The sequence below is a fragment of the Conger conger genome, chromosome 14 (genome assembly GCF_963514075.1).
Source record: "Conger conger chromosome 14, fConCon1.1, whole genome shotgun sequence".
Taxonomy (NCBI): domain Eukaryota; kingdom Metazoa; phylum Chordata; class Actinopteri; order Anguilliformes; family Congridae; genus Conger; species Conger conger.
Window position 1 is genome coordinate 34,603,512 of NC_083773.1, and position 12,744 is coordinate 34,616,255.

The following is a 12,744-nucleotide window of genomic DNA, read 5'->3' on the forward strand; positions in this document are numbered from 1 at the left end:
CCCCCCCCCCCCCCCCTCAGTCATTTGACCACCAGCTCAAACGTGCATGTCAAAAAAGGTTGAAAACCCTTGTGACAAAATATTATATTCAATGAAAATGTGGTAAAAAATCCTGTTCCAAAGTAATTGTTGTCAATTTATTTATTTATCCTAAAACATTCATGATCTAAACATGGAATGTTGTCACAAGTAATCTGTTTCCATAAAACTATGCTTTAGGAGTAATGTTACAGTTACTTATCATTTTGAGTAGTTGGATACATTGGTAGTTAGATGCATTGTAATGAATGAAAAGACAGTATTTTCGAATGTAATGTGTATTTAATTTTGAAATGCTAATACTTTGAAAGTTTAGTAGAGTCATTGTGAACAAGTGATTTGGTTCAGTGATTAAATGATTTTTGGTTTATGTATATTGTATCCAAGCAATTGAAAAAAATGTTGATGGTTTTGAAAAATTACCTGAAGGTTCTGAAATCAGTGTCAAAGTGATTTTAAAAAAACATCACTCCAATCACACAATCATTTCCTACCATTCTCTGCAAACTCCAGAGACTGTCGTGTGTGAAAATCCCAGGAGATCTGCAGTTTCTATGGTATGCAAGGAACCCAGTCTGGCACCAACTATCATTCCATGGTCAAAGTCACTTAGATCACATTTCTTCCCCATTCTGACATTTGGTCTGAAAAACAGCTGAACCTCTTGACCACGTCTGCATGCTTTTATGCATTTAGTGCATAAATTGGTTGGCTTATTTGCATTAACAAGCTGGTGTACAGGTCTACCTAATAAAGTGTTCGCTGAGCGTTGCATGACCGTTCTACACACAGGGAGTCTTTTGGATTTCACCACAAGATGGCGATATCCCCTGTGTAATTGGCAAACTGCTTTGCTAAATAATTTCAGATGTTTTAGACATTCAAAATGTCTGTACTTTCATTTTCATTGTCTACACCTAAAGGACCTGACAAAGATTGGCACATTCACTAGAAAATCTTAAATGTGGTCATATGATCATCAACAGTATCAACACAACTTCTAAATACATTAATAAATTTCATGCTTAATTAATGTATCATTAATTCATGTTAACAACTACATTAATATAAAATCCTGAAATTCATTTGCTTAATAAAGTGTACACATTTAATAAGTTACAATATTGCATTGCTAGGAAATTCAATGTATATTTGCAATGGCCAGTTTATTTTCCAGAATAATTTCAATATCTATTCATTTTAAGAATGTATTCTCTATCTTCATATATTAGTTTAGACTATACATACTTTCAAATAATTTAGATAATCAATTGCCACCTTTATATGTGGTTGAAAAAAGATGTCATAACTTGGTAATTGGATGGAAACCCTGAATCTCAGTATTGCATGCATCAAACATGTTGATGTTGATCAAACATGATGTGTCGATTGCAGCAGCAGCAAGGCCTTTGTGCTATATCAAAATATCAATTCTTCTGAACTCAATATTTGTATTAGATATAATTGAATATCACACCAGCTAATGTAGCAACTGACAACATCATAACATATGCACATTTCTTGCATCGTTTCATGTATATTAATGAAAAACCTTGGCTAGTTAGCTGGGGTCCCTGCACTTCAGTTAGAGAGGAAGCAAGGAAGTGCTCTGTGTTCACTGGCTGATGTTGAAATACTCTCTCTGAGTCATTGCCAGATGCCGAATGGATAAGTGGAAAAAGGCTCTGAAAGGTCCCTATGAAACCCAAAATGCAACGATGAATGAAGGTGAACAAATCACCTTGAATTAAGGGGTGTGGTGGTAATTATTAGTGATTGAGTTTCGTTCACGTCTTTCATTAACGAGAACGCTCACAATTGGCGCTCTGTTTGCGCCGTGCCAAACCCTGGTGCTTGGGTTTATTTTATCATCTTAAATCTAACAGTTAATACCTGTATATTTCCAGCATAATATTGTCTCTGGCAGAGAATGCTAGAAAATGTATCCTCGCGAAAATAAACCAGCGCGTCTGAACAGGAGGCGAAGGGGGGGGGGGGGGTCGTGTGCTGCTGGGAGCGTGACGGGGGGAGGCGCACGTCACCGAGGAAACGTCAGTGAACGTTTGTAGCAGCTCCACCCATATTGGTTTCATCCAAGTTAATTCTCTACTTCATCACTAATTGCAGGTCTTCTTAAAGCAAACATTAAAAGTCAAAAGTCTATAATATTCTTATATCACCGCCGTCAAGTGTATAGGAGTGCGACGAAAAGATGCATTAATTTGTTTTAAGTATGGCTTTAGGGCTTTTGCTATATATGGATCACTGAGTATGGCACCTATTTCAATGTTATATAAGTGCACATTTGCCACTGCTATTATGTCTTGTTTTCAAACAAAGAAGAAAGAGCATTTACAAAATCAAGGACTAGATTAATACATGGAACAAAGATACCTTTATTTCCAGAGGAAATGTTTTCAGGGAGGAGTGAATAAGGTAGACTGTAGTTTCTCATTCACCTTAAAATAAGAAACTGATGCATCACGTTTTCAAGTGAAAGGAGAAGGAAAGGGTCAGCACGTTGGCAACAGTGAGATTTCCGGGCTGCCATTGGCCAGAGCACGCTGCACAGCTGACCAAGAATGTCATCCTTTTCTCCAATCACGACCACCAGGTGCCCTATTTCCAGGCTCGCACATCAGGATCCGGGAGACAGCCGAGAACAGCAACACTGGCGGCGCGGTTTTCGATGCCCGTCAATACAATGACTGCATTGACATGGCCCTGTTTATTATGGAGACCGCCACAGGACCGGAACGAAAACGAGACAAAGGGCGTTAAAACGGAACGCTAGGGGTCTCCGTCCCTGCTGGGAAGGCCCGGGCCGGCGGGGAGAAGGTAAACATTTCCACCCCAAATTTGAACCGAATGAGGCCTGACCACTCAAAGCCACAGGCACGAAAAGCAAACACCTGCAACTCAGGTGGAAAAGCACGGCGGTGAGCGGGCATAGGCGTCTCTTTCTTCGGCCCGCGGGGGCCTACCGGGGGCACTGAGAAGAGGGCTTAAAGCCACACTCATTATCTGCCGAGGGGTGCGGTGCAGACCTGGGGTGCAATCAGGTCAGAGTCTGGACAGCCGCCAGGGGCCTTTAACACTAATGTATGTCCGCTCAGGATAACCAAATAAATCCAGCCAAGGGAAAAAAATCATCTGAAATTTTCCAGGGAAAGAAATCGAGGAGAGCGGTGGAAAGAAATTGTGCTTTCAGTGAGAAAAAAAAATAATGAAACAAGGCTTATCCAGATCTTAGTAGGGACAATAAGTTTAACACAAGTTGGTGTGTTTTTTAATGCATTTTTTTATGCATTACTGTTTTCATGTTTTTCTTTATTTTTTTTCACGAAATTTTCTTAGATTGGTCATTCTGATTAATATTGAGCACCTAATTTTGATTCATATTTGTTGTCAATATCAGATATATTCCATTGATTAAGATCACTCATCATCAATGGTTTATTTTGTTTAAAAAATTCAATTTCTCCAAATATTAATGTTAATAACCTGTACACATTCATTAAAATGAATATTTCCCCTAAATATATAATGTGCTCTTTTCAAAAGCAGGAGATTCTCAGTGGCCATAAGTATCTTGTTAAAGATAATTCCAGTGGACGATGTGGTGACCTGATGTCATCTGTTATGTTTTGGAGCTGGCTGTTGCATGATTGACAGATGGTAGAGTGGTGGCCACGCAAACGTCACACCTATGCAATTTGCAAGTCAAGGCCTTCTGCCGGTGTGTGAGTCACTGCACAGGTAGAGTGCCCATCAAAGGGCACCTGGTCTGCCTGGGCGTCTCTCTCTGTCATCGTCCAGGGATTTGCCTGGCAACAGTTACCAAGCGCCAAGCAGAGCGTGTCACTGTGGCAACATGACGCAACGTCTGCTGGGAGTTCCACCACCATTCCGGCTCATTTTCACTTTTCACCATAAAAATCACCTCAGGGCTCCTCAATGCACCCCCTGTACCCACTGCTCACTCAACAGGATCAGAGTCTACACTACACCACTGAATTTGTGTCTGTAATATCCATTTTTTGTCTCTCTTTTACAGAAAAGTCATTCAGAGAGTAAATTAATTTGAGTCATATAGGTAACACACTACCAAAAGATTTTATTATTTGTTATTGTCTGCATAAAAACGTGTCATCGCTCTGGCTGAGAGTCCAGTGATGCATAGGTTTCCACGAATAAAGTAATGTAGAGCAAGTATTAGGTATGTTGTGTGCATGTTGAGTAGGTAATTTATACATTGCGGGCATGCACATTTTTGTAAGCGCAGCCAAACTTTGTTGCCTGTCGACATTATCTGAAAGGGAACCTAAAGGGGGCACTGGTGTCTGTGTTTTGGACAGTTTAGGGACATTTTGTCTTGCACAATGCAGTAGTACAACAAAAGTTATGCAATATTGATCTATACTAAGAATAGAAACAGAATTCTGGTGAAAACAGGTTGGCAACTTGCAAATAACATTTGAGTGTTGTACTTCAAGAAAAATAACTTTGTGACAGCCACTCTTAACTCAAAGAGCCTGAGGCCAGTGTGCTTTAAAAAACGGGCGCAGATGAATCTTTGGGAAACTTTGGCTCGGATTTCTCTTTGTAGCATATGATGTTTCTGGTTTTCTTGAGCCATGTTTGCAATAAAAATATTTTTCAATTGTTTCCGCATGTCATTGCGTCTCCGTAGCGTTTGTTCCTGCTGTTAGCCGCACAGGGTTATTATTACAGCAGCATGCTAATGCTGGAAGTAAGCTGAAGCGTACCGTCACACAAAAGAAATGTTCTTGCCTTTACATGCCAGCGGAGAGCGAGGTTAACCGCAGGCTAAGGCAGATTTCCTCCCGGGTTTTAAAACATCCCAGCAGCAGAGCACATCCAGGACAGTCGGCTGTGGAATCTGCTGCGTTCACCTTTTTAAAAATGGTACCCAGGCAGCGAGTTCTTCATCCATCCATGGATGAAATGCACCACGTCTGTGTGTTTCCCTATTCCAGGTCTTGCCTCATGTTTAAACTCTCCTCTTACTAAACTTGGGCAAAGCTCCGCTGTCTTCCAAGTGCTATCTATCTATATGAAGGACAAATGCCCTCTGTGCTAATCGGAAATAGCCTTAATGAATATATCGATACAATGCTTACCCTCCAGTATTCTGTATAAACGCACACACACACCCACACACACACAATGGATTCACTGTTCCTGAAAAATACATTGGGTACCGAGCTGCCTCGCTATTTATTGGAATTGGAATATTTATCCTTTTCACACCAAAGTAGACACGCAAGGCTGCCAGCATTTCGCAGCGATTTCTGGCGTGAGCGACACATTCTGTCCGCAGCCCTCTCTTATTTATGACAGGAGTTAAAGACAGAGGCTTAATGACATTATAAATTCAAGCTGCAGTGTCCCCCTCTGAGGGCTAACCTGATACGCGATACGCGCAGCGAAGGGGAAGAGAGAGAAAGAGGGAGAGAGCGAGAGGGAGGGAGAGAGAGAGGCCCCAATCAGGTCTGGCCCCCGTACAGAATATGAATCAGCACAACGCTTGGATACTGGCTGTAGGCATGGGGAACTGGAGTTTCCTGCCATTCCTCTCTTCTTAGACTTATTTGGCACCGAGGTGACTTATGGAGTGGCATTAATTTGACCACAAGAAAGTCAATTTATTATTTTAATTTATTCATCTGGGTTAATTAAGCAGTGGTATTATTACACTGGATTAATCATATTGTGATATGTTCTGAGTGTTGGCGGGACACCAGCAGATCCCGCCAAAAAACAGTCAGAGAGGATTCATGTTTGTGTTTCTGATTATTGTGATGATAATTATCTCGCATAACGAGTAAACAAAATAGCGTGTTTCTATATATGGAGTACAGTGACAGTCTGGAAATAGGTTATAGGTTTGAACATACACTGTAAGCCTGAGATTATGGACAGGGATTTTCACCACTGTTGTGGTAAACCTTGGAATGGGTGACTGTTTTTAAAGGAGTTTCCTGGAATGGGTTTCATTGTTCCCAAGTGAAGCTGCCACCAATAAGATAAGAATTGATCGCTGTGTTCAATTATATCATCCAATTCCAATGTTTGTAAGCTTCACCCTAACAGATGCATGCAAAAAGATTCGTTTTTTTATGGTACAAACAAAATATGTTTCCGATTATAGAGTTAAATCATTGTTATTTCAGAGATGGATGTTAAATGAGTTTTAACAATCACAGTTCAGTGTTAGATCTGACAGAGTTCATTTGCAATTGGGCTCACATATAACCTACTCTGTTAGTTTAATTGGGCATTTTACTGTGATCAAGGAAATAAAATGATGTGTGATTAAACGTGTTATGACCAAACCATGATTGGTGATGATATATAATATACCCATATACTCTTTTTTAATTTTGCCTATTATTCTCTTATTTTAAAATTTTGTATATGCTACCAAGAAGACACTGAATAAGTAATCTACACATTGTTTAATGTTGTTAAACACACATAAAAATTGATTATTAGACTAGTAACATATACTGAGGCAAACTCCTCTTTTATATTTATGCACAGTTCAAAAGTGACAAAATAAAACAATGTAGCAGTGTTTAATACAACAGAGAATGGAATGAAACAATTTCATTACATGTGAATATGTCGGCTTCAAACTATATGTCTGCCCTCTCATTTAGTGTACCCTTTTAACCCTTGTGTTTAAAGAACTGCAAAGAGCTTGAATAAACGGCTGCTTTAAATGACATAGTGCAAAGAATAGGTCTTAGTACCGTTTTCATGTAGAGCATGACTCATAGCTGTGGAAAGAGTAAAGAAGATTTTAAAAGAAATATTGCACTTAAATTAGTTTAGACAGCATGACATCAGAGAGTAATTAAACTGGTTTTTGTTGGAATTCCGTTTCCAATTCCTGAGTTCAGGTTTGTAAAGATTTCTGAGCACCTGCAGGTTTCTGTGTGTGAAATATTTTCACTGGACGAGGTTCAAAACTTAGAGGGGGAAAAAAACTCTTCAGCCGCAGCATTACGCCATTCTTCCCTCTTGGAAAAAGTGGGATTTAAACAAGTCTCTTACAAGATATCGAGCAGAATTGCAGGAGTTTAAGGGAAGTCAAGTTTCTCCTCTCAATGCAAACCGTTTTCCCGGAGTGCCTTCTCTTCGCTGAAAAGCACAGCAAGAAGCAAGCGATTTGTTTCACTATGGTACTGAATAGCGGAGCGGGAGAAAACGGTTTGCACACTTTAATTCACCAAAGGAACCTGAATTTCAGTCTACAGCTGCTCTTTTGCAAAGTCGTTCATGTTTTCTTATTTCAAACTGGAAGAACCTGTGAGCATTTATTTCTCGGCGAGATTCAAAGGAAGATCAGAGGATGAAAGTACAGAAACGTCTCCCTCTTTTACTGGGCTGTTGGACTCTTTTTTACCTGGAATTTATCCCCGCGGCATTGAGCCACGCAGGGACCGCACACGGCGCATCTGAACACATACAGGAAGATAACACGGGCGTTGGACAGGAGAGATCACAGCCCAGGAGCGCGGGTACAGTTAAACTCATGGTGGGGGATTACAGCACCGCGCTGCGCAAGCCCACGAACGGAGCGCGGATCACGCGCATAAGGACGGGACCCCCGCTGATTAAAGGCGAGTCCACCAAAACCAAAACTTTGACATCAGTGACAGCGCGGAGCAGCGCACCATCAAGTCAAGTTCGAGGCGCGATAAATTTAGGAAGAAAGGAGGCAGCGCGCTCTTGGGTACCTGGAAACACTGCTAGAACAAACGCGCCTACAGCACCCAGGGCGTTAGCCGCACATGCAGGCAAAGCCCCGGTTGCACGAGGGAAAGTAAAGGCTGTCAAAACATCTGCGGCGCCGGCCAGGACCGGACAGCAGAAATCTGCTGTTTTGCAAAAGCATGTCTCTCCGCTGGCGCAACGGAGTTCGAAAGCCGCGGAGAAGCCCGGTGATAGAGGCTCTCCAAAGCACCCGCTGGTGACCCCACATGACTACATGTTGTCACTGTATTGGTCTCTGTCCACGGGAGAAGTCAACAGCAGCGTGTTGCACGAAGCTGGTTTGGCCAATACTATCACCAGTTTCGTGGACAAAGGACAAGGTAAAACGCGAGGTCATCGCCGCAAAGGGAACGTATGAGTCTACTCTAATACGATGAATAATTCCACCCCCTCTCTCTCTCGCTCACACATGCACTCACAACAGCTTCACAACCAAACACAACTGTCATATCCGCAAGAATCCGAATGCTTGTGGGTAATGGGACATTTCTATATTTTTCTTTAAAATATAGCATGGGCTGTTCTTTATGTCATTATTAACAGTTTTGTTCGCATTAGTCATGCGCGACTTACCTTAAAATTATTTGAAAAGTTTCTTAGGTGAATGGGAAATTATTAATCAAATACATTCCCTCATTTGTATTGCATTATTGAGTTACCATAGGGTGGATCAACCTTCCACTGTCTCCACATTTGTTGTTTTGTGAAAGGAATGGCTCGATTGTGCAGACACAGCTGGGCCGATACAAAAGCAACACAAGAATGTACTGTGATCCCTTGATTGTGGAGGAGGACAGTCAGCAAAGAAAAAACAAAACGTTCTGAAGCAAAATGTGGCCATAATAATATATGTAACAGCAACTATTTTAGCTTTGATTTGTTGACTGCTTTTCTAAGGCTTGTGTGCACACATTAACTTGAAAATGTTAGATTTGAGTCATCAATATACATTTTGTCACATTTTGCTGTCACAGTCCGGATTTGCCACTTGTGAGAGTATGTAGCTCACTCGACTGGACTGTGTCTACGGTTGCTGGGGTGGATTATATAAGCAAAAAAACGTAAAAAAATTAAATAACCTTTCGTTCAGTAACGTGCTTTTTGCTTAACTTTCAGAACTCATTTTAAACACTCATGGGTTTTTCCATTTCTTACATAATAAGTATTACCGCCGATCACCGTTAAACCGAAAAACGTAATGCGGACTTATAGATTTATTTATTTATTTATTTGGCAAAAAGGAAGGAAAATTACAATTTACAACTGATGATCATAGTGTCGCAGATATTTCTGAAGTGTTATGGATATGCTCAGAGTTATCAGCAAATATCACAATGAAACAAAAACAAACATTTAAAAGCATACATTTAAATCGAACTGGTTAAAATGAAATACTTCACAAAATACGAACAAGTGAGCAACATTTTATGAGTGACTTGTAAAACAATGGAAGCCTCATTTAGTAGTTTCCCATCTGTGGCAGAATAATTCAGATCCCCTGGTATTTGGGTGTTGGGTTTGTCACCGCGTCAGTAGGCTGCCACACAGCTCTCTCACGTCTGATGTACGGCCCCAGAAAGGTAAATAAACACAGACTATAGGGCTACAAGTAGGTGGCCTCAATGCGTTATTTTCTTTACCAAGTAAAACTGTTTAAAAGAATGTTTAAACAATGTTTGTTTAATATTCCTAGCTGTTAAACGTTTACATTCAAAGTAGTTAATGTACTTTTAATTTGTACTTTATTTATACAACTTGTCATTTGCACATTTTAGGTCTGACCTCTCCTCTGTATGGGCAGAAGTGGCCTTCCTCATCTCTAGAAAGATCTTGTAATGTCTAAAAAAAAACAGAGTACGACATCCTTGTTCTCTGCATCACCCTCTCATTCCATTATCCTCTTTTTCTGCTGCTGGTCAAATGTTGGCAGAATATTTTGGTTTAATAATGTCAAAATAATTGCTAACACAGGTAGCATTTTTAAAACAAACCATTTGTGGTCATGCCCAAACCTCAGTTAAACCTAAGCTACTATCACACTGAAATAACTTCTTATATGATGCAAATCTATAAAAACAAATTCAGTTCACTTTGTTTAAAGTAACTTTCCAGTGTTCAAAAGATGAGCACATCGCATTCCCTGATATTTCTGAACCCCCCCCTGTTTCTGGTACGTTCTCAAAGCCGGGGCGTTGGTACGGGGCACTGGCTGGACCGTCCGCTCGGTTCGGTGTGGTGACGTTTGCGCTGGCTTCTCCCTTGCAGACGAGTGGCTGCCGCAGCTCCGCAGGCAGAGGTACCAGTTCAACATCAGCTCCCTGGAGAAGGAGGGCCTTCTGGGAGCGGAGCTGCGCATCCTCCGCAAGAGACAGCCAGACCCCCGGAGGGCCCGCTCCGCAGGGCCCGCCCTCAGCCTCCGGCTCCTCACCTGCCCCGCAGGTAAGCAGAAGGCCATGCTGCTCCAGTCCCGTCCTGTGGAAGACCACGACGCGCCCAAGTGGGAAGTGTTCGACATCTGGAAGCTCTTCAAGAATTTCAAGAACACGGTGCAGCTGTGCTTCCAGCTGGAGGTGGCGGAGGCCGGCGGGCGGGCAGCGGACATGCGGGCCCTGGGCTTCGCCCGCCAGGGCCGCCAGACCAAGGAGAAGGCCTTCTTCCTGGCCTTCGGCCGCACCAAGAAGCGGGACCTCTTCTACAACGAGATTAAGGCCCGGTCGGGCCACGACAACAAGACGGTGTACGAGTACCTGTTCACCCAGCGGCGGATGCGCCGGGCCCCCCTGCCGCGGGGGAAGAAGCCGGCCAAGAGCCCCAAGCCGCGCTGCAACCGGAGACAGCTCCACGTCAACTTCAAGGAGATGGGCTGGGATGACTGGATCATCGCGCCCCTGGAGTACGAGGCTCACCACTGCGACGGGGCGTGCGACTTCCCCATCCGCTCGCACCTGGAGCCCACCAACCACGCCATCATCCAGACCCTCATGAACTCCATGGACCCGGACTCCACCCCGCCGACCTGCTGCGTGCCCACCCGCCTCAGCCCCATCAGCATCCTCTACATCGACTCGGCCAACAACGTGGTCTACAAGCAGTACGAGGACATGGTGGTGGAGTCCTGCGGGTGCAGGTAGCGACTCCGCGGCCGCCAACGGAAAAACCCCCGCCGTCAGCGCCCCGTCCCGAATCTCTCAGAGACTCACCCTGCTGAAAAGAAACAGCTCAAGCTAGGTCTTGAAACAGCTGGTAGCTGGTTGACCGGTTCAGACCAGCTCCACACTCAACGTGGTTCAACCAGCTCAAGATATGTTTTGAAACAGCTGGTAGCTGGTTGACCAGTTCAGACCAGCTCCATACTCAACATGGTTCAACCAGCTCAAGATGTTTTGAAACAGCTGGTAGCTGGTTGACCAGTTCAGACCAGCTCCATACTCAACATGGTTCAACCAGCTCAAGATGTTTTGAAACAGCTGGTAGCTGGTTGACCAGTTCAGACCAGCTCCATACTCAACATGGTTCGACCAGCTCAAGATATGTTTTGAAACAGCTGGTAGCTGGTAGATCGGTTCAGACTAGCTCCATACTCAACATGGTCTGACCAGCTCAAGCTAGGTTTTGAAACTTGGTCATTTCAAGCTGGTCATAGCTGGATTTTACACCAGGCAGAGACTCGGACTTGCCTTATCAGACTGCAGAAAGGGTGCAGGACCTTGCCCCGTGGGTGGCCCTTATTTGAAGTCAAGTCTGCCGATTAGTGAGAAAAGATTCAGTTGATTCATATCAGTAGATTTATATAAGGTCTATTGATTCATATCAGTTGATTGTTTCTGTCTCATAGACTTGGTTTACTGGTAGCACTGGCAAGCTGAACAATGCAGCGTGGTAGCTTTGCTTTCTGGTGCAAAACTCCACACACAGCAGTCGGTGGCGGGTTGAGAATAAGGACCATGTTCAGACCCAGATGCTGCTGAATGACATTGAGTTCCCACATGCTCCCTTCCTGCTCCTGCCCCCCACAAAATGGACGCTGTGTGATCTCAGGTATGTCTCCAATGGGATGATGTAAGCAGCAGAAAGGGAAAGATCCGTACCGTTTGCATCAGCGGCCGCCATTGACTTTAATCCCCAAACTCCATACGACCCTGCCAATTACTGGTTAACTGAATGTAAACAAGAGCCACGTTATATTCCTACGTGGAAACCAGTAGGTAACAGCATTGTAGAAGATTAATAATACAGCATATAAATTAGAACATATGAATTTAACTTCCCATTCATTTGTGTGTATGTTTATACTGGTCTTGAATTAAATAGATTGATATTTTGTTACGGAGTGAAGACCATTATTTACCGTACAAAGGGAATATCTATTTCTTTGCGTTTATTTTGATGGGATAGCGAGCAGGCCTGTTAGAGCCGTGAAACGCGGTTCTCTGTGTGCACTAACGTAGCTGCTTGCGGCCTCTGGAGTTATGCTCATATCTGAAAGCCAACAGAAATGAGATCAGGGCCATCCTTTATGGTTGTTTAATCACCTAATGGTAATCAGCTGTTCCCCAGCTGCAGCCTTTGCCTTGGATTGGAGGTGTACGGCAGCAAGAGAGGATAACGAGAGCTTTATGTTGCCTATAAACTCACAGGTCCAGGGCTCACTTCTCTGTTAAATAAAAACAAATATTCTGAAAAGCAAAGTTGTGCAAAGCTGTTATCATATTAGGGCCCCCGATGTCTATCAACTCACGAAATGAAAAATATATTAAAACCTGATTCACGAAAAACAAAATAAACCACGGGAATAACTGACGTTCCTTTATGCTTCGGCGTTTGAACTGATTTATGGAACGGATCTGGATACGTACATTCCCAAAAGGAAAACTTCTAATCGGATTACCCTCTCCGGGC

At 42.9% G+C, this 12,744-nt stretch overlaps 1 protein-coding gene across 1 annotated transcript; it reads left to right on the top strand.

Annotated features, from left to right (window-relative positions):
* The first annotated feature begins 7,420 nt into the window (after window positions 1-7,420).
* gdf5 (growth differentiation factor 5) lies at window positions 7,421-12,049 on the top strand. Its single transcript, XM_061220611.1, has 2 exons — window positions 7,421-8,165; window positions 10,111-12,049. Exons 1-2 carry the CDS (start codon window positions 7,421-7,423, stop codon window positions 10,974-10,976), a joined length of 1,611 nt encoding a protein of 536 aa, XP_061076595.1. The 3' UTR covers window positions 10,977-12,049.
* Window positions 12,050-12,744: the final 695 nt, after the last annotated feature.

Excerpts from the sequence above, each read along its gene's own strand:
- gdf5 (XM_061220611.1), top strand. The coding sequence starts at position 7,421 with ATGAAAGTACAGAAACGTCTCCCTCTTTTACTGGGCTGTTGGACTCTT. Across the intron at positions 8,166-10,110 it reads TTTCGTGGACAAAGGACAAG|ACGAGTGGCTGCCGCAGCTC; the intron begins GTAAAACGCGAG and ends TCTCCCTTGCAG.